The sequence below is a fragment of the Aedes aegypti genome, chromosome 1, assembly GCF_002204515.2.
Source record: "Aedes aegypti strain LVP_AGWG chromosome 1, AaegL5.0 Primary Assembly, whole genome shotgun sequence".
Lineage (NCBI taxonomy): Eukaryota > Metazoa > Arthropoda > Insecta > Diptera > Culicidae > Aedes > Aedes aegypti.
Window position 1 is genome coordinate 46,910,727 of NC_035107.1, and position 22,473 is coordinate 46,933,199.

Consider the following 22,473-nt stretch of genomic DNA (forward strand, 5'->3'; position numbering starts at 1 on the left):
GGAGAAGTAGAGTAAATGTTTACTTTGCCGAAAACCAGGTGACAAAAATTATGCAAATCGGTTTGGCTAACGAGGTACGGCAGTTATATTTTTAAGGCAGCCGTAAAGTGCCACTCTTAAGAATGGGTAATTATTCATGTCAACATATCTGCTTGGTTTGGTTCGTAAGACTGAATATATATGGGTGATTGAGTAAAGAAAAATAACAACTGAAATTGATGATTAGGTTTTATGTCTTTTATCAATTTTGCAACCACTTATAGAAAAAGCCAAAAATGAAATAAAGATGAATAATAATAACCATAGCTTGATCGTGTATCAAACTGAAGTTACCTACGAGATTACCTTACGAGTTCACAGTATGTATGACGATTTTTTTTTTAATTTCTTTATTAGTGAGGCTTACAGCCACAGGCTGGTTCGCCTCCAAATGTATGATGATTATATTAATTATAAATTATTATCCTGAAGTCACGTCCACGTGTCTTTGCCAGTACTACACAGGCCTTCAACTGGTAGAACAAATAACTGAAACGCCACGTATTCCATACAAGCGGAAGAAAGCGTGACGTGATGTCAAAGTGACAAATCGTGCGCCAACTGTCATCATCTAGCAATCATGCAAAGAGACAGAGAGAGAAAAAAAAATGGCAATCAGCATCACGCACTGAGGCAACCGGCGATCATAGCCTACTCAGTCGATGCGATGATGGACGACTTCGCTGATGCAGTTGCAAAGTCAAGTTCCATCCGTCAGACCCCCAGACCAGACACAGTCCGCTAGCCAGCGCCTACTTGACTGACTGACTGACTGGCTGTCTGTGCTCAGACTTGTGCCGTTAATTGTGCATATGTGTATAAATAATTAAAAACAATTGAGTGGAAGTAACGATGAAATAATTAACAATTAATCATCGGCCAAGAATTCCGTCGAACGCGATTGAAGTGTGGCTCGGCCGTGCTGCGACAGAGTGGCTGAGGCGTACCGTCGAATGCACGAGAACCACCACTAGGTGGATGTGTGTCGATATATGTACGACTGTATGTGCTACTAATTAGCATGCAGATTAACTAAATGAAACACACCTTTTCTGAGTTCATAAGCAAGCTGTTTAACCCTATCAGGACGATTTTTTCTACATACGTTTTTTAATTTCACTGTTCGGTTGTATCATAAATGTCATAGAAAACTATGGTTGAGCATCTTCCCTTTCACCAAAGTATACCCAAAAGGCCCCATTTAGTTATAAAAAAAGTAATCAAGATATTGTAGGTTCCCTAAACTGTTTCAGAGTTTAAGTCTCTCAATCTACCAAACCAACCATGATTTTAAATTTTTTTTTTTTTGTTCAAATATATTTTCTTGTAACATAACTATGTTACGTATATGACCAATGATACCAATGATGAAGATAAACAAGACGTTCTAGATTCTCTAAACTAGCTTTGAGTTCAAATCAAAATCACTGAATCTACCAGCGCTAACAACCAGCACTTGTGAGATGTGACATGGGGATCTGATGAGGGATCACTGATGAGTGAAAGACAGAGAATGATCTGTGTGCAGAACCCTACTCATTCAAAACATGTCCAAGTGAAAAGTAACCTTAGTGTTGACTGGCTGCTTATGTTTTTCACTGCTTATGCGTGATTGACAAAAGTCAGTGATTATTTCAGAGAATATGTACTTGAAGATCGAATAGAAATACTCATGATCTGTTTTACGACGCATAATACAGTATACCAATTTCTACTGGGTCTACAACAGTGACGGCCACGTCCTTGCGATAGCTAAGCTTGTTCCCTAGAACTTAACAGGTGGCATATCAAACTTCACTCGGTAAATCGAAAAAGTTCAAAGTTCATAGGTTCAAACTTTAAGCACAGCTTAAAGCTCTGTGCTCTAATGATGTATGGATTTTACAAAATAAGTCCATAAAAAGCGTTTTCGGTTGACTGGGCAACATGCCGGATATGTTCCGGATTTCCTGAATTGACCTCTTGAAGGGAGGTTCTTAAACTGGGTTGCGTCATATCAAAAGTTAAGCGTTAGGAGCGAAGAACGACGAGGGAAGGCGTTGGGTGCCATATTGACTGCCATCTTTGTACGGCAGGAAATATGTCCTTAAGTGTGTGCTAAAAAAAAAGGGTGTAACATGATCGATTTCTCTCCATCAGTCCTCTCTTCCGCGATTAAAAAAGACAAGATGCAGATTTGTTGGAACTTTTTTTCACAGGACGCAAGATTACCAAGCTTCTTGAAGTGTTATAACAAGCTTGCATCTTGTCACCTGAAGTAGACTGTAATTAAATACAAGTTAATTGTGAAATACAACAAAGTAGGCTATTCCCACGTGTAAACAACGATTTTCCATCAAAACATGTGTCATCATTCCTATCATCCTATGGATCAATGCACGGGTTCATTATTTGACTTTTTAGCGGTGCCGTGCTATTTATGTGGCCATAGCAACGAGTGAATTCGGCACCGCTCAAACGTCAAATTAGTGAACTCATGCATTGGTCCATAGCATGAGGCCTTGAGGATAGTAAAGGAGAGCAGGCCTTGCTTTCTTTTGCATTCGTTTGAGTTTGTGATAAGAATGACGTCACTGCCAAATGTCAGTTTTCGTAGCATTATACCTTGCTTCTTTTTACCGTGATTGTGACATAATAAAGTATTACTTGCTCTGGACAACACGTCTTTTCCTATAATTCAGATGTGGGATCAACATCTTACGCGATTTTCAATAATGATGAGCTAATTTCAAACCAGAAACGGAAACGACGAGAAAGATAAAACGCGAGCCAAACCACTTCCATGGTTGTTGGCGAACGCGGAGGTGTTACGGTTGATGTTAAAGTTTGTGAGAATCGAAATGGGCGTAGAAGAATTTAGGAATGATTATTGACAAAACTATGCAACGAAGCCTTTGCACACGGTATTGAAATTTTGGATCGAAGGAGTGGAAGATGTTGTCGGCGGATAAAACCATCAACACTTTTGAAGAATATAGTCTAAATTTCAAGTTATCAGAGAAAACGATACGCGAACATTGTGAAGCCGGTAATTAAAACACACAGAGAATTAACAGCTATTCAAAATAATCCCAAGCAACCAATAGTTCGGATTTTACTTAAGCAGTAAACTCAAAAGTTCACTTCTAGTAGATTTTGAGTTCCAATTGAACTATATTGCTGATCAAGAGAACACAACAGATGAGGGATTCCACGGAGGCATGCAAGTCGATTCTGATCGACCATTTCAAAAATATCTGAAACTTTGCACAGTTTTTCAGTTCCATCTAAATCGTCATTTTCCGATATCAAATCTTCAAGTTGAGTCACGACTAACTTTTCAAAAGGGTGTATGTGAAAATGGTTCAAAAATATTCAAAAAGCTGCACAGCAAAAACGGTTCGTTCGATTGTTAGACAACTAAAGAAACAAAGTTAGACAACTAAATAAAGATTCAAAAAAAAATACACACAGTAAAAAAAAAAATTTTTGCATTAAAAAACATCATTTTTGTCACAAAAACTCAAATATCTTAAAACCCTATCGGAATACCAACGTAATTTTTTGAGGGAAAACGGTCCATTATATTACCATAAAAATTTGGTGATGGTAAGCCAATAAACAAAAAAGTTATGACATTTCAAATATTTCACAAATTTGACACTTAGTGAAATTTTTTTTTTTCATTGTTAATTTTTTTTAGGACCGCAGTTTGTTGCTGAATTTTTTGTTAAGGGTACCACATGAGGTTAACAAGTTGTTTTCATGATATTTTATTTAATTATTCATAACTATTATAGCATCTATTAGAAAGTTAGACGCGATCCAGTGTTGTGATCTAAAGTCTTGATAGTGTCATATTTTTTATTGTACGTAACTGAAGAAAAATTCTGTCAATAGTGTTGAAACCTTTTGATAAAAGAAACCTATAAGAAATCTAATATTGAAGACAAAAGCTACAAAAAAAGTTTTCTATACAGGTATACGACTAGTTTACCTGCAAAAAGTTTACCTCGTAGAGAACAAGGCGGGTCTATACCCAGGTGATCTAGTATACGTAAAGCAGGTCGGTTTTCTCGGCGCTGGTTTTCTCCACAAAGTTAAAATCTGATTACACCTGGGTATAGACCCGCCTTGGTAGAGAATAGACTTTGTTAATCATATTTGGGAGAAAGCGAGTAGCTTCAACAACATCAAAAACATGATAGGTACATACCATGAACATACTCACGAAAAAGCTAAAAATATACTACCACTATGGTTATAAAAGATTTAATTGTAAAATTTTTCTTCAGTCAAGCAAACGACACCAAACTAGTCAGTAAAAACTTAAAAGTGATTTTGTTTATTAAAATCTAACGAGCAACATGAGTAGTCGCTTTCTCAACTGTTGCAGGCCGTTTGCAGAAAAAAAGTGTTCGAAAGAGCTACGAAATCTCACCGAAAGCACCATAGATAAACTGAAAGCGGCTGGTTATGCTCCAATGCACTATGGTCCAGGAATCAGTTTTACGCGGAAAGATGCATTCTGAGCTTTAGAATGAAACATTAGACAAAAACGGTCTTCTACAAAGTTGTTTGTATTAGTTGAGCCCTTTGTTTGGTTTTATTGAAAATTAGGGTGGACCACATTTTCATAGAAATGATTAAACTAACTTTCTTATTTGTAGAAATTATTTTATACATGCTTCAGCAAAGTTATAGACCATTCAATTTCAAGCAACTTTGCCAAAACAAGTTTTATTGTATCTCTTAAATTGACCGATTTAGAGCTTTTTTCCTACGGTGACATAGGGTGGTCCGAACAAAACTGGTTTTCTGGCTCTAGAGTTTTCAATTCAAGTTTCTCATGAAAGTAGTCTATGAGCTAGATAGATGCTTTGATAAATGCGTAATTTGGTGAGTGAAGAAACTCGCTATCTCCTTCCGTTTAGGAGTTATGGTTGTTTTTCTTCCAAAAACATGCCTACTTTGATTGTGAATATCTCTGATTGGGGCAAACATAAAAAATATCTTTTGACGGCGTTCGACAGACAAAGTAAAATTGTATATTATATCAAAAATTTACAGATGTGTTATTTTTGTAACTCTAATAAAACGTCTTGAAAGTCAAACATTTTTTATCACAAAAACGTTGATAACTTTTGAACTAAAATAGATATTAACAATCTTTTTGCATGAAAATTTGCGTTTTGTTGAGTTCTAAAAGTCATCCATAGACGACTTTGACGAGAAAATAATATTAAAAAAACTAGAGTTAAAAAACTTATTTTTGTTGGACCACCCTGCGATGATTAGGAAAAAATGCTCTAGATTGGTCAAATTTTGAGCTACAGAAAAACTTTTTTTGGCAAAGTTGATCAAAATTTCAATTTCTACCGCTTTGCCTAAGAACATATACCAGTATTTTTGCAAATAAGAAAGTTGATTATATGATATGTGTGATATTGTGGACCACCCTAGTTTCAAATGACGCAGTATGAAAGCTTACATTTTTAGAAATAATTTTGTAGAAAATCATTTTTGTCTTAAATTTCATTTTCATGCTCAAAATGTAAAATAATAAAGAAATACATACCATGAAAATCTTCAAAATAGTTTTAGAGCCCCATTTTTCTTATTTCAGATTTCTCGTCAAAGCGGTCTATGAACGACTTTTAGAACTTAATAAAACGCAAATTTTCATGCAAAAATATTGATGATATCTATTTTATTTTAAAAGTTATTAAAGTTTTTCTGCTTAAAAACCTTTGTTTTTCAAGGCATTTTATTAGACTTACAAAAATAACACATCTGTAATTTTTTGATATAATATACAATTTTATTTTGTCTTTTGAATGCTTTAAAAAGATATTTTTTATGTTTGCCCCAATCAGAGATATTCACAATCAAAGTAGGCATGTTTTTGAGAGAAAAACAACAATAACTCCTAAACGAAAGGAGATAGCGAGTTTCTTCACTCACCAAATTACGCATTTATCAAAGCTCTAAAAGTGTTTCATAGACTACTTTTATGAGAAACTCTAGAGCCAGAAAACCAGTTTTGTTCGGACCACCCTATGTCACTGCAGGAAAAAAAGCTCTAAATCGGTCAATTTAAGAGATACAAAAAAACTTTTTTTTGGCAAAGTTGCTTAAAATTGAATGGTCTATAACTTTGCTGAAGCATGTATAATATAATTTCTACAAATAAGAAAATTAGTTACACAATTTTTATGAAAATGTGGTCCACCCTAATTTTCAATAAAACCAAACAAAGGGCTTAACTAATACAAACAACTTTGTAGAAGACCGTTTTTGTCTAATGTTTCAATATAAAGCTCAAAATGCATCTTTCCGCGTAAAACTGATTCCTGGACCACTGTGCAATGTCTACATTGAATACAAATTTACGCATTTGTACGTCCTGCCGTTTAAACGTTGACAAACGGGCAATCTGTACATCATCGGTGGATCAGGTTGCAGGAAGTTCGAAAACAACAACAACTGAGGAATTACTAGATGCACCGACAACAACTGAGGAGTTACCAGAAGTACCAAGTGCAGATAGTCTTGCCACGGTACCATCAGCGACATCTGTTTCAACAAATCAATCAGAAGATGAGTGCATCCAGAAGGTCAACATCGAACGCTTCAACGAAGGGATAGCTGGAATAAAAGTGACTCCGATTAAATGGACGAAGATGGGTTACGTCAATTATCCCGAGAAAAAATACCGTGAAATCAACGAAGCTGTACGAAGAAACCTCTTCAAATTAGGACCTGAGGATGTGGAAAATACAGACTACGATGAGATAATTATGAATATGAAGGAAAGGTTCTCGAATCTAGCCACGGAAGGAAAGAAAAATTATTGATTTTGTCGATGCTGCCAAGCTCGTGGTCTATTCAAGACGCCATTGATGAGTTCAAAACCAATAGAAATACAGCAAAAGAGGCAAAACAATTCAAAAATAACTGTCTTGCAACCAAAAATGCTAGGTCGAGTACTTCATTAACAGATGAGACAAAAGAAAAAATAATTCAATATTTTGAAGACGATGAAGTAAGTAGAGCTATGCCTGGCCAAAAAGATTATGTATCTGTAAAAAAAGATGGAAAGCGTCAAGCAATCCAAAAACGATTAATGATGACTACTTTGAAAGAAGCGTATACACGCTTCAAGGAAATTAACGAAAATATTAAGGTAGGTTTTTCCTCATCTGCAAGCCTTCGTCCAAGGCAATGCAAGCTTCTATCCAATTCAGGAACACATAATGTTTGTGTGTGCACAACACATGAAAATATTAACCTAATCTTACATAGTTTAAAAAGAATCAATTTATCAAAGGATATTAAAATGTTAACTGGTAGTCTTTTGTGTGAAAATACAACATCAAATTGCTATCTACGATCTTGTTCGGATTGTCCAGATTCTTCATCATTGGAAAATACTTTATTCGCTGAGTTTGAAGAAAATTATATTGATCAGTTATCATTTGAGCAATGGGTGACCACGGATAGGTGTGACCTAGAAACTATTGTAAAACCTGTAGATGAGTTTGTGTCATTTTTTTGCTTGAAATTAGAAAGTTTATTTCCTCACGACTTTATTAAAACAGAGCAATCCCGCTTTTAAAAAAATACGAAAAATACATTACAAGATGGTGAATTTTTAGTCATTTGTGATTTTTCTGAAAACTATAGCTTTGTATTGCAAGATGAAGTGCAGTCCCATCACTGGAACGTACAACAAGCTACAATTCATCCATTCGTTATTTATTTCAATGGAAGTACGCAAATTGAACATTTTAGTTTTATTGTAATTTCCGAAGATTTAAGACACGACTCAGTATCTGTAAATTTGTTCATTGCCTAAATGATTAACTTTTTACGCGTTGATAAGGATAAAGAAATCAGAAAGATATATTTCATGTCTGATGGAGCAGCATCGCAGTACAAAAACCGTAAGAATTTTTCGAGCCTATGTCAATTTAAATCAAAGTACGGAATTGATGCAGAATGGCATTTCTTTGCTACGTCACATGGCAAAGGTCCTTGTGATGCTATTGGAGGAACCATAAAGCGCATGGCCACAAGAGCAAGTTTAGCCAAAGAACGTGAGCATCCAATTAAAACTGCAAAAGAACTATTAGATTGGGCGAATCGCAGAAAAGAAGATTTAACAAAATTATCATTTTGTTTTACTACTACTGAAGAGTACGAATTAACGGCATCAGAGCTCAGCGAGCAATATAATAACGCGAAAACGATCCAAGGAACCCAAAAATTTCACTGTTTCATTCCATTGTCAGAAAATAAAATTAAAGCAAAACTATACTCGAACTGTACTGATAATGATGCAAAAGTGTTCGATATTGTAAAAAAATTGAATAACAATAAATAAATAAATAAGTATTAATAAAATGTTTTCATGATCTCATAACGCATACCCAAATCCAAAACTTTTAAAGTTTATATATAACATTTAAAAAATATCCTGGTAAAAAAAAATTTATTTTCGTGTAATCTGTTAATTCATTTTAATTTATACATATATACATATACATATAATATTTATACATATACTTAATATTTATACATATAATATACATAATACTAATAAATACATGAAAACGACTTGTTTAATTCACGCAAGGCCCTTAACAATAAAATCAGCAACAAACTGCGGTTCCCGTAATAATTTACACCGAAAAAAAAATTTTTTTTCTACTAAATGTGAAAATTGTGACATGTTTGAAATGTCATAACTTTTTTGTTTATTGGTTTACCATCACCAAATTTATGGTAGATAGCTAATATAATGGACCGTTTTCCCTCAAAAAATTACGTTGGTATTCCTAAAGGGTTTTGAGATATTTGAGTTTTTGTGTCAAAAATTATGTTTTTTAATGCAAAAAATATTTTTTTTTACTGTGTGTATTTTTTTTGGAATCTTTATTTAGTTGTCTAACTTTGTTTCTTTAGTTGTCTAACAATCGAACGAACCGTTTTTGCTGTGCAGCTTTTTGAATATTTTTGAACCATTTTCACATACACCCTTTTGAAAAGTTAGTCGTGACTCAACTTGAAGATTTGATATCGGAAAATGACGATTTAGATGGAACTGGAAAACTGTGCAAAGTTTCAGCTCAATAGAAAAAAAAATGAATTAAAAAATATACCAAATTTTGGTGCTGTTGCTTGGAATCACTCAGATACTAACAGAACTTGATTCTCCAGAAAGTAACTCATACACTTATAAACAACAAGAAAGTTCAGAACAAGATCGAATCAAACTTTTTCTCGACTTTATGGTAAATATCATTCCATTTAAGCATTTAATTGAACTTTATGTGAACTGAAGTTCGGTTAATTACTTAAAAAGGGAGCTGCTTAAGCCAAAACATGCCTTTTTGTTGGAACTTTTGGTTGCTTGGGATAACTATTATTTTTGTTTTCAATAAACCTTTTCAATTTGTTGCCATTAAAAAAAAAATGCGTTGAAACAACAATATTTTCATCAGAATGAACACAAATCTTGTTGAAGCAATCCTTACAAGAAATTTGTTGAAACAACAAAAGAAAAACTTTACATCAAATTAAAGTTTTATTTGTTTCAATTTCTTTCATTGTTGATTCAATTTATCATGCGTATAACATAAAAACTGGCCTGCCATTTTGGTTTTATTTGGAAACGGCGAGAATTAGACCAAAGTGCAAGACGTGCAGAAAATGTATGTTTATGGAGTTCAGGTAGTCGATTTTTCATCACAACTTCGCAGTATCCACAAACTATAATCTACACACTTAATTTGGAATGCCAAGTCTCGGCTTATTTTAACCGAGATCCGCACAGCTGAGTAGTCGGCAAATGAATTTCCTGGGATCTCAGCAAATAAAAGCCGAGTATCAGTAAATCATGCTTCGTTGCTAAGCAACCGGACAATTTGTTAGCTGAGTCTCGGTTAAAATCGGGAAACCGAGATTGGCACAGCCGAGCTCGTGAAAAAAATCTAAGTGTATAAGCTATTAATGGTAAGTTTTAATAATTCTCTCTAAATTTTTGTTTTCACGAAAGAATTTTCAATTATTGCAGTCAACTCCTACATGAGTTGGTGATTTCTTCCTCTTGCTTTGTCGCGGAGCGGATAAAGCTCATCTTCCAGTCAAACGGATTATGGAGCAAGTTTTGTAAACTTACGTAAAATTAAAATAAGGTAGGCTTTTAAAAGCGATTATCCTAATTTATTTCATTTAAAAAAAAAACGATGTTTCAGGGGACTGGGACCAACAAAAATGAGTTTTTATTTCAAATAAAAACGTTTTCGCATAAAAAACATTGTTATTTGTTTCAAAAACGATAAGTTTTATTGAAATGCAAAAAATTGTTGTTTCGAAAGAAACAAAAGTTGAATAAAAAAAAGTTTTGCGCCACAATAAACCCAGCTGTCAAATTCAACAATAAATATTTCTACACCAAATTACGAGTTGTTATTGAAACAATGAAAGGCAATTATAAGCCGGCAAATAATACAGATATATTGTTGTAATGCTACAGAATACATTTGATTTTAAAATTGTTTTCTCTGCGTGAAAGATTATCTGAAGCGAAATCAAGACGGCGCATTACTCTCGAACTTAAAAGTATACGAGAGGAGCTTGGAGAGAAACAGACTGTACTTAGTCAATATGTTGGAACATTATGAGAAATGTCGTTAGAGTTGCCGTTTACATCGAGGACGATGTGTTCTGTCAAGATGGCCGAACTGTAGTGGGCTGTAATTAAATACAAGTCAATTGTGACATAATAAAGTATTACTTGCTCTGGACAACACGTCTTTTCCTATACACCTTTATTCAATGTAAAGAAAATCTATTCTATTCTAATTCTTTTCTAAGTGCTTGCATAGCCAATAATGAAAAGCATCCTGGAAATACCGGAGCATCCGTTAGTTTCTTGTCAGTATCAATATTTGCAGCATATCGATGATATGATACAGATATCCATATGGCCAGGACTTGGGTTTAAAGATAATTCGAAAATTCGGGGTGATCAGATTATTCACGAACGAATAACATTATAGTCAAGAACTAAAAAGAAGAAACGGGGACAACCGTACCAACCGTTCCATTTTGAGGATATTGACAAATCGTTGGGAGTGGCTTTGCTAGGTTAATGCACACTCCGTTTATGTTCTGTCTCCGTTTTTTGGGGATGGGACACTGGTATTTCTTCCTCATGTCCTGGCTGTAAGGCCTAGGCTTAAGCGCCATTGCTCGGAAACTAGGAGACAACTCATATTGATCTTAGAACTAGGAATGATAGCCAACAGGTCGTATCAATTTCGTCTAACGAAAACTAAGAACATATATGGACTCGTGGAAACAAAAGGGAAAACTACAAATAATCAGGAACGAAGTATCCAAAATAATTCTTCTAACAGCTGAAATGCAAGTTGACTGTCTTAGATGCTAGTTCACTTTTTCGCCCGCATCAGAATCCCTGATTCAAACAACTTTCAAGTATATCTCATATAATTACTTTTATTCTTGACTTGGGCCATCCCGGTACACGCGCTTTTCACGTGTACAATTACACAATCAGACTTAAAAGGTTCGCATTGTTGTACTAGTTATAGTTATATAACATATTGATTGTTTCCATTAACATGTTATATTTGCACCAGCCGATGTGAGATACTACCAGCCGAAATTAATTCATATGGAAGTTCGAGAAAAAACGTGACAGTAAGAACCACGGTATACACAACAAGGTAGGCTATTCCCACATGTAAATAACGATTTTCAATCAAAACATGTGTCGTCATACCTATCGCCAAGCAGGATAGTAAAAGAGAGCAGGCTTTGCTTTCTCTTGTGCTCGTTCGAGATTGCGATAGGAATGACGTCACTACCAAGTGTCATTTTTCGGGATATAATACCTTGTTTCTTTTTATCGTGAGTAAGAACAAAACACACCCACACGCGCGCGGCTTGCTGCGATCTATTCAATGAAGAGAAAATCTATGAAGTAAAATCGATCATGTTAAAAATAAGACACCGAAACTTTAGGGTAACGGTCGTATTTTAGACCCCCAAGGAAGTGATTTTAGTTTTTTGTCCCAATTGATTAATTGCACAGCGTAACCAAGTTAACCCGTATAGGCCTGAGTGAAGGCAAAAATTCTAAAACCCACACCGCTCAGCGAATTCTTAATGGATTCAAATGATTTTTTGTCAGTTTACTGGCCCACGTATCTAGTTTCTAGAAGTGGCCAGAGAAACTCGGGAATATTCCTGTGGCCGGAGTTATTTCGGTGGGTCACTGGGTCAGGTCGGGTGAAAAGGTCACTGTGCGTCTGTGCCCCTGGAGGTAGGCAAATTTCAAGTCACAGATAATTTCCAGAATCGGCTTTAATGAGGATACTATATGTCAGAATTTTAAGAAAATTGCATCATTGTGAACCTTTTGAGAAAGGATTGAATTGGATAACTATGAGTTTTGCATTTGATTGATGCTATAAATAATCATTTTCGGGTCCCGGGACGCCTCAAACTTACGATAAAGTGGCCAATTTGTATCTGAAAATCTGTGCCAAGCTTATGGGAACGCATTTTAGTGCACAATTATGTTTGATTTCTAGTTTTCGAGAATTGAAACGGTTGAGTATCCAACAAATCTATAGCCGGTTCATCCGGGCATTACGTCCGAATTGCCACATCCGGTTTATTTTAAACGATGCAAAACTCTGCATTCGTAATGTTGAATATTAGACATTAATGATTTATGTAAATTAAAATGATTGTCATTGCAAATAATTAAAGGTATTTAAGCATGTCCCAAAAATAGCCCTTTTTTACCCGACTTGACCCAGTGACCCACAGGAATATTTCCGAGTTCATCTGGCCACTTCTAGAAACTAGATATGTGAGCCAGTAAACTGACAAAAAATCATTTGAATCCGTTAAGAATTCGCTGAGCGGTGAGGGTTTTAGATTTTTTGCTTTCACTCAGGCCTATACGGGTTAAAGAACATGCCAAAATGTAGAGAAAAACTTCCTCTTCTAGATAAAAATGCGCATACGGTCATGTAGGATCCCAAAAAGCTCGATAATAATTGAATTTTGAAGCACTGTTTTTCATTATTTTGGACACATCAATACATTTTGGACCCTCAAAGTATATATTTTGGACACCCGGCATTTTTTATCGTTTCGCGGCAAACTCCACGACACAGTTTGTATAATATGTTTGTCCATAGTCTAATCAATCGATTGACAATGGAAAACCGAAGAAATTCTACGCTTTTAGTTCGGAAATTTGAAAAAAGTTTTTGTTTACATTTGAAAATTTTCTGACAGCTACAATTTCTGTGTATAACGTTGCATGGATGAACCGAATAAATTAAATTAATTTCAGATAAAATAAATACATTTTTTATGCACAAACGGTTGATGCAAGTGTGGATTAGTCCTATCATTCCAAATGGCATGCGAATTGTGTTGGTCTTTCGATTTTAACTGGGAAATTTGCAGGAGAATGGCCCAGGGGGTCCAAAATATATTGGTTACCCTAAAGCTGAGAGCTTTCTTTGCCAAAGTTGCCATTTTCGCATTCGTATATCGTGTGGCAGGTACGATTATACTCCATGCCCAGGGAAGTCAAGGAATTCTCCATTACGAAAAGATCCTGGACCGACCGGGATTCGAACCCAGACACCTTCAGCATGGCTTTGCTTTGTAGCCGCGGACTCTAACCACTCGGCTAAGAAAGGCCCAGGAAGGCCTAATCTGTGACCTTATGCGACTTAAATTATGATAACAAATGTTGATTTGACAGCTGCTACGGATTGATTCGATTTACTTTGCACGAGTGTACGGGACGAAACAAAATGTATATATGAACCCAGGAAAAGAGCGTTTTATGCGAGGAAACTTATCAATCTGACGATTTTATCCACCGTGTTTTGCGGGTTTGATTTAAATTGTATGAGTTAACGAGTTATTACGTGAACTTTGATGCGACTTCTGGTTGTTTGGGGAGTAATTTCCACAGGGATTACTATGAAATGTTTTCTAGGCACTACTCCAGTGTTTGGTCCAGAGATTTTTCCTCTAATTCTAACTCAAGAACACCTTTGAAAATTTCCTTCAGTAGTTCCAAGAAGATCCTCAAAGCTTGACTCCACATGTTTTGAAGAAATTCGTTTAGAAATTTTGTGCAGAAAACTTATATGAACTCCTCCACCATTTCTTTTGCTGGAGTTGCTAAAAGAATTCGTCCACGGATTATTCCAGTAAAATCTATTAAAAACTCCTCCGGGATTTTTTTTAAGCAATCAACAAGAGATTTCTCATGAATTTCATACAGACATTTCTCGTTGAATTTCTGCAGGGACCTTCGTTAGCCGAGTGGTTAGAGTCCGCGGTTACAAAGCACAGCCATACTGAAGGTGTCTGGGTTCGAATCCCGGTCGGTCCAGGATCTATTGGTAATGGAAAATATCATCGTACTCATCGTACCTGCCACACGATATACGAATGCGAAAATTTGCAACTTTGGCAAAGAAAGCTCTCATTTAATAACTGTGGAAATGCTCATTGAACACTAAGCCGAAAAGCAGGCTCTGTCCCAATGAGTATGCAATGCCAAGAAGAAGAAGATCATTATAAGCAATAAGTTCACTAGATAACTAGCTATAATTCGATGTTGGTTTGTTGTTTTCCGAAATCAAATAGTTGTTGATAAAATGTATATGTTTTTGACGATATGTTCTTTCTAAAAATGATTACAAGCTATAGTAAACAAAGGATTTTTCGAAGGATTTTTTTTTTCATGAATTGAGTGGGCTTATAAAGTTTTAATGGATGTAACAGTTAATGTGGGCTTCGTGGCCGTGCGGTTAGTGTTACCAAGCATTTATCCGCATCGTGTCAAGGAGTGTGGGTTCGATTCCCACTTCAGTCCGGAAAACTTTTCGCCAGGAAAGTATTTCGACTGTGCCACTGGGCGTTGCATGCCAGTCCGTTGTCTAGTGTGGTGCTTCCTTCAAAGGGCAAACCGTCCACTGGAAGCATTAACGTGTCGGTGTCTTAACAGTCACAATTTTCAACACAAGACTCTAGTTTGTTTTTATTCTAGTGCTTGAAAGGATTGCTTCGATGTTGGTAAATATGATGTGAATTTCATGTGAAGCCTGACGATTAAAACGAAGCCAACAGATATTTTTTAAATTATTTAACTCATTACGCGTGGTAATGATGGACAAATTATTGGTGAAATTAAGAAAAAAAATCCACGAGCTCGGCTGGGATTTGAACCCAGGACTCTTGTATGCTAGACGTTATTAATAACTGCCCTGCAATTATATTTGCAGTTAATCGTACAGCTAAAGTACCAGGCTGAATTATATTACTAACTAGTGGTCCTGGCAAACTTTGTCTTGCCATCAAGTAAACTCATTAGCGTATCAAGTAAACTCAGACCTAGAGGGGGCTTGACCCATTTGATCAAAAAATCCCTTAAGCAAGATACGAACTTAGCATGAGAGTTTAAATTTTCTAAGGGGGCTTGAATTTTCTAGGAGGGGCTTAGACCCCCCTAGCCCCCCGTATTTACGCCAATGAGTAAACTGTTGAAAAACGCTACGAATCGTCCCATACAATATAATCGTTCCGTTCACACTCGTTTTTTCGACTTTCCCGGTGAATATCCTGGGATTTCTATACACACATACACGTCTTGAATAACAAAACACATACACACATACAACGTCTTAACTAACAAAACGGAGAAAGAATCATCCAAATCCGTTGACCCGTTCGTAAGTCATTTCGTGACATACAAACACCAATCCATAGATTGTTTCAATACATACTATAACTTTTTTAATACAGGAGCAGTTCCTTGTGGAGCAAAATCAGCAAATATATGTTGTGTATGAAAAATTCACCCATAAAGTATGAATCTTAATTGTAATGAGAATGGTAAAATTTATGTTAAAGTTAAATGACTAGTATCGATAAAAATATAAGGTAATAATCCTAAAAAATACTGAACATAATTAATGAATGTTCTTCCGTTATGACCATTTGGACCTGAAAGGGTTTTGAATTCCTTATGAACAATTATTATAAATTATTATAAATAATTTGGAATCGTTTAGGTATTAATCAATAAGTTGATGAAATCCAGCTTTTTACGCTAGCTATAAAACGACAGGGGATGATTCGACATTTCTTGCATAGCCAAGTCGAGCGAAATTTTTGGTCGACAGTGACTCCAGTCGAGTCGTTTTTGATCGACTCGACTTATAAAATAGGGCCCTAAGGCTGTTCAAAATTTAAAAAGTTTGAAAATTCAATCTCCCATATCTTTCCTACAATGCTTACCATAAAAATAGAGTTCGGTGAAATTTTCAGCTTTCTAGGTGGTGATTTAAAGGTGGCCCAAAGACGATGTAGGTTTATATGGAAATGACTATGGAGAAATGTTGAAAAATGTTCCAAGCACGTTAGTAGGTACTGAAATGTAATAACAAATTTATCATCCCAAAGTAAAAAATCATTTTTCAAACCATAACAAAGAAGTTTGCTGAAGAGAGCAATTCAATCCGACCGAAAGGAGAAAAGATATTCATGAGTTTGTTAGCTATTAATTAGCTTCATATGGTATTATAGCCCTGCAAACATCCACAAAAATCCCAAACAAAAATAGCTTAAAACGGATTTGTTTCTTCAGCAACTTCCTTCATTAGGACTTGAAGAATAAGTTTTCCCTATGGGATGATAAGTTTGTACTTACAGTACTAACGTATTTGGAACATTTTTCAGAATGTCTCCCATATTAATTTTCATATAGACCTACATCGTCTTTGGGCCACTTTTAGATCACCACCTAGAAAGCTGGGAATTTTTTATGGTGAAGAATATTAGGAAAATATGGGAGATTGAATTTTCAAATTCTTTTAAAAAATTTGAATCGCCCTAATGTTACATACATGTTGGACCAAATTGAAACAATCCATATATGATTTCAAGTTGCATATAAGTGCAACATTTTCGCAGTCTTCTTGAAATTGTTAATAGCTGGAGTACAATTTCAGATTGTTTCAGCCGTTTTATGGAAAATGTTATGCGATAGATGTTACGAACAATAAGGAAATGTCGTGTTTATTATTCAAACATTTTGATTATACGGATATATGTGGCAAAACATGGTTTTTCACCATATGGGAATAAAATAAGATGAATTTTCCTGAATTTCCATTTTATTATTTTTTGTCCCCCCTTCGACACATTTTGATAGAAGGTGACCACGGTGCTCCCTTGACCGTTATTTTCAGAAAAAATCTCCATCGAATCTGTGCTCACCAGTCGTTTTCTATAGCTAAGCTGCATGTCTGGGCAAAATTTCAAAAAAATCGTAGGGCCCGTTTTGAAGCTACGCCCTTTTTATTGTATAAGTCTACCAATTCAAAGGAAATCTAAGATGTTTGAACGAATTTTCATTGGTTGTGATTATCAGAAGAAATATACCATCAAAATTTGGTTCAAAGTTTGTTTGGATAGTTATTTTTAACCCTTTGGTGGAGTTTTGAATGAGAAAATTGGCGAAATTTGAAGTTACGCCCTTTTTGAGATGTACCATTAAAAACACTAATTTCAAATAGATTAATAAGGCATTTTAATACCGATAAGCATGTTCAAATAATTTCAATGACATATTACAATGCCAGTGTTTTTCACAATTGATTAATTTTCAAAGGCTCAAGGGCTGAAAGGCATTACGGAGCCATTTTTTGTGACATTATTATTATTCAAAAATTATTGTTATAGCCCAACTAGCCATCCCTTCGGCTGTTCCGCCTAATTTTGTACTGCCCTAGAACTTGAACTTCAATCGCTTAGTAATGAACTATTGGCCAAACTATAGAACTCTAGACCACTGTCAATACTTTTGTGATCATTTGTAAAATGCATAACTACATTTAGATTTTGCATAAATCTACTATTTTCCTTTGGGTTTCCGATCTTTTCGATTACAAAAACTCATAAGAGCCCTGGATAAATACTATTCTCAGGCTCGTGAAGGGAAAGCACCAGTACTTTTTCGGAACTCACGGTGATGGTCTTCAGGTATTCTGAGTAATGGATCTCAAAGTTAAGGGGTGCAATTTTAAAGAGATATATTAAATATGATAAACATATAGTTGTTCATGAATTCAACGTAAATTCCAGTTTTGGTTACCAGAAAATTTTAAATTGATCTGTGGCCTATAATATGGTTTTATTCCTACACAAACTGAAGATTTATATGTAAACTTTTTTTTGTTTATCGCGAGCTGTGCTTGTGAAGTGAAGACACACACGCTGATATGACCCTTTACAAACGGAAAAATCATACTTTGGAAGCTACACAAATTTTTTCAAACTAACAAAGACAAATATTTAATATTAAGCTCTGCAAATGCTACGATTTTGAATTCCATTAAACAAAATAATAACGGATGTTCTAAACTTTGCATTATATTCTTCCATTTTGAATCGCTGCTTCCAACGTCGTTGATTCTATTTTATTCCATACACTGCTACCCATAACCGAAAATTTAACTCGTTAAGTACTTCTTGACGTATGCTTCGAATTTGATATACAACAGGCAGCAATCAGTAGCATTTGAATTAATCTGAATCGTGAGTACATTGGTTCACCAACCTATCCAGAATATTGTGCTACAAGAACTAATTTGGTTACATGATGAAATCAGCTCCGTAATGCCTTTAAGCACTTGAGCCTATGGAAAATCAGTTGATAGTGAAAGATTTTTGTGGTATGTGAGTGCAATGTGTCATTGAAAACATTTGAACATGCTCAACGGTATTAGAATTCCTAATTATTAAGGACTGTTCATTTAAGAAAGTGGACATCTAAATATTAGTATTTTGGTGTAAAAATTCCATAAAAACAAATAAAATTTTGTTTGAGTGTGATCTCAAGTGTTTATTTTGACAGCAGACAAAAGTTGACATAAAAAATTATAAATTCTAAACGTTGGGTCGAATTGACATGGCGACTCTCAATTTTTTTCTGCACAAATTGTGTACAGAAAAACTGCCGTTCCGAGATTTGGCTTAAATCGCGAAGTGTCCAAATTGAATTTTTTCAACGCTGTGGCCAAAACAGATATTCCTGACGACGTACGATACATCCCAACAGAAAAATTTGGGAAAAATGATTTGGTATGGCAAGCATGCGGTATGAAAGTACTACATATTTCACGACGGGTTCAATCAACGGCGAAAATTACAGAACTGAATGCATTAAAAATGGCTTCTGCCCATCTACTGAAAGCATACCATGCCTCCATTGTTTTTGCCAGACCTAGCATCGACTCACTATGCTTCAGCTACTTTGGAGATGCTCAAGAAGGAATAAGTCGAATTTGTAGAAAATTGATCAAATCCATCAAATTGCTCAGAACTACGCCTCATTGAAACATATTGGGCAATAATCAAACGGCATCTTAAGAAGGATGGAAGAGAAGCAAGCTCCATCGATTTTTTCAAGAAAATGTGGTCAGCAGTTCAAAAAGCAGTTCGAAAAGTTCCGAAAAAAGTTGTGCAGAATTTTATGGGAGGTATCAAAAGAAAAGTAAGAGCATTCTCCAGCAATGCTCAATAAATGTTCAAATTTATGTGAATTTGATCGAAATTACGTTGATTTCCATGTATTTTAGGTAAACTCATGAATTTGTTCGAAAATAAACAGTTTACTGTAAAAAACACGTGTCCACTTTCTTAAATGAACAGTCCTTATGTTCAAAATTAGTGTTTTCAATGGTTACACCTCAACAAGGGCGTAACTTCAAATTTCGCCAATTTTCTCATTCAAAGCTCCACCAAGAGGTTACAAATAACTAAACAAACCAATTTTTAACCAAATTTCGATGGTATATTTCTTCTGATAATCACGGCCATTGAAAATCCGTTCAAATATCTCAGATTTCCTTTGAATTAGTAGACTTATACAATCAAAAGGGCGTAACTGTAAAACGGGCCCTACGATTTTTTTGAAATTTTGCCCAGACATGCAACTTAGCCATAGAAAACGACTGGTGAGCACACATTTGATGGAGATTTTTTTCTGATAATAACGGTCAAGGAAGCACCAATTAGTCCAGGTCTCGAACCACAAATTTGATTCCTATTAATTCGTATCCAATGCACACTGGTCCAGGAAGCCAATTTAGGCGGACATGAGGTTTTCGTCAAAATTTATTGATTTTAGAGCCATAGTTTCTTCTGAGAATATGTTCAGAATTTTCAGTACTACAAAATGTACAAAATTTTTACGGTGATCGCAAAAGTGACGTATACGCCAACTTTTTTATTTTAACGAATCGTAAGTTGGTATGTTCAGCAAAGTTGTAGCAAATGATCATAGAAACAACTTTGCCGAACAAACTTTTTCTTGGTTTTGCTTAAGAGCCGAGATAATTAAGTATTTTTATTAAAAACTCGTTTTTTGCTCTTAAGTGTTTTATTTTCTAGTTTTATTGGCCTACTATGTTTTACGAAGTTTTTATACTTATCATTTGCTACAACTTTGCTGAACATACCAAAGTTGTATTTCTTATGGTTTTCATGTTATTTGAGTTTTTCATCTTAAAATTAGCTATTTTGTATGCCTTGTATCTCAACTATGAGCACCTCAAAAAAATATGTCTTTCCACCAAATGATTTTGCAGTCTTTCGAGTACATGTTAGCAAAATTTGGAAAAGATGATATTTTTCTATCTCGTTTAAAATCGATTTTACTTATAGACGATATGAGATAAATCCAAATTTATTGAATATTCATACATGTTCAACTCACAAAAGTCATGGCTACCTAAGCACATCAAACCAAAGGTAACACGTGTATTTATGTAGAAAGATAAAGTACATCGGTTTTCAGTTGTTTTCGAGTAAGTAAGCACTTTTATTCACACTTTCGCACTTATGAGGCCGCACTTTGCAGTCCAGTAGTGAAAGAAATACATAATATCTACTTCCCGTAAAAAGCGGCGTGTCGTGTTACGACCATTTGAGTTCCTAGCAGCTGGAAGAGGTTCGTTCAGTCTCAGCCCAACCTTCTTTTGAGGGGTTTTCGTGGCGATCCTTTAGAATGCTGTTACACTTACTAATACGCCTACAACTATTGCACGCAAGTGGTGTTGTCCGGCATGCCGCATTACCAAAGTAAAACATGAAACATGGAATCCATCAGAAGATTCTGGGAAAATCATGCCACAGAATTCAATCGGACTGTAAATTTTGTATATGTATTTTATACGGCTTATGTTGACTTCCAACCGGATGATCTTGCTTAGGAATAGATTAAATACTGGTAGAGGAAAAGACGATAAATTTCATGCAGAAGCTTCCAAGTTAGTCGAAAACAACTGAAAAACGATGTACTTTATCTTTCTACATAAATACACGTGTTACCTTTGGTTTGATGTGCTTAGGTAGCCATGACTTTTGTGAGTTGAACTTGTATGAATCTATATAAATAAAAATGGAGTGGTGTTTGTATGTCATGAAATGGCTCACGAACGGGTCAACGTATTTGAATGATAATTGCTCCGTTTGGTTCCTCAAGGGTTCCGACGTGTTTGCATGTATAAAAATCCCAGGATATTTACCGGAAAAGTAGGGAAAACGAGAGTGCACGGAACTGTCATTTTGTATGGGACGATCCGAAGCATTTTTCAACAGCCTCAGAAGAAACTATGGCTCTAAAATCAATAAATCTTGACGAAAACCTCATGTCCGCCTAAATTAGCTTCCTGGACCAGTGTGCATTGGATACGAACAACATGTCTACTTGAAGGTTCCAAATAAAGTGCTTTTGGTTTATGTGGGAATATTATGAGTTGAGTTTTAAAAACATTGGGATAAATCTTCCATTTTTGCAAGTTTAAAGAAGAAATATCCAAACTTTTTGCAATACAGATGACTCGCAGGTTTCGTCCTATGTCATCGGCAAATAAAGATTTTTGATACCTCAGGGACTCATGTAAGTCAGATTTGAAAATATTGTATGATATTGGTCCCAAAGTTCTGCCTTGAGGAACACCAGCTCTTACAGGAAGTATTTCAGGCTTGTAGCTCTGATAATCAATCTAAAGTGTACGATTTGACAAATAACTTTGTATTTTTTTCAACAATGTTCGTAAAAAAAGTTTTTTAATTTTACGATCAAACCTTCATGCCAAGTCCAGAAGAATAGACATCAGATTTGTTGGAATGAATAATATTTGTTACACGTAAAAGTTGATAAGTGGTCGAATGTCCATGAAGGAACTGTTCATTGGAAAACAATGAATTTTCGTTGATGTGAACCATCATTCTGTTTAAAATGACCCTCTCAAGAAGTTTACTGATGGAGGATAGCAAACTGATTAGACTATAGCTAGAAGCTTCTGCAGA

General features: G+C 35.3%; 1 protein-coding gene across 1 annotated transcript; it reads right to left on the minus strand.

Moving 5' to 3' along the window:
- Positions 1 to 2,042: 2,042 nt before the first annotated feature.
- LOC110674256 lies at positions 2,043 to 16,123 on the minus strand (the record flags this gene model as incomplete). The annotated part of the gene is made up of 3 exons (XM_021838522.1): positions 2,043 to 2,136; positions 15,344 to 15,415; positions 16,056 to 16,123. Coding segments are annotated over 3 exons (234 nt in total), but the record flags the coding sequence as incomplete, so codon positions are not given.
- Positions 16,124 to 22,473: the final 6,350 nt, after the last annotated feature.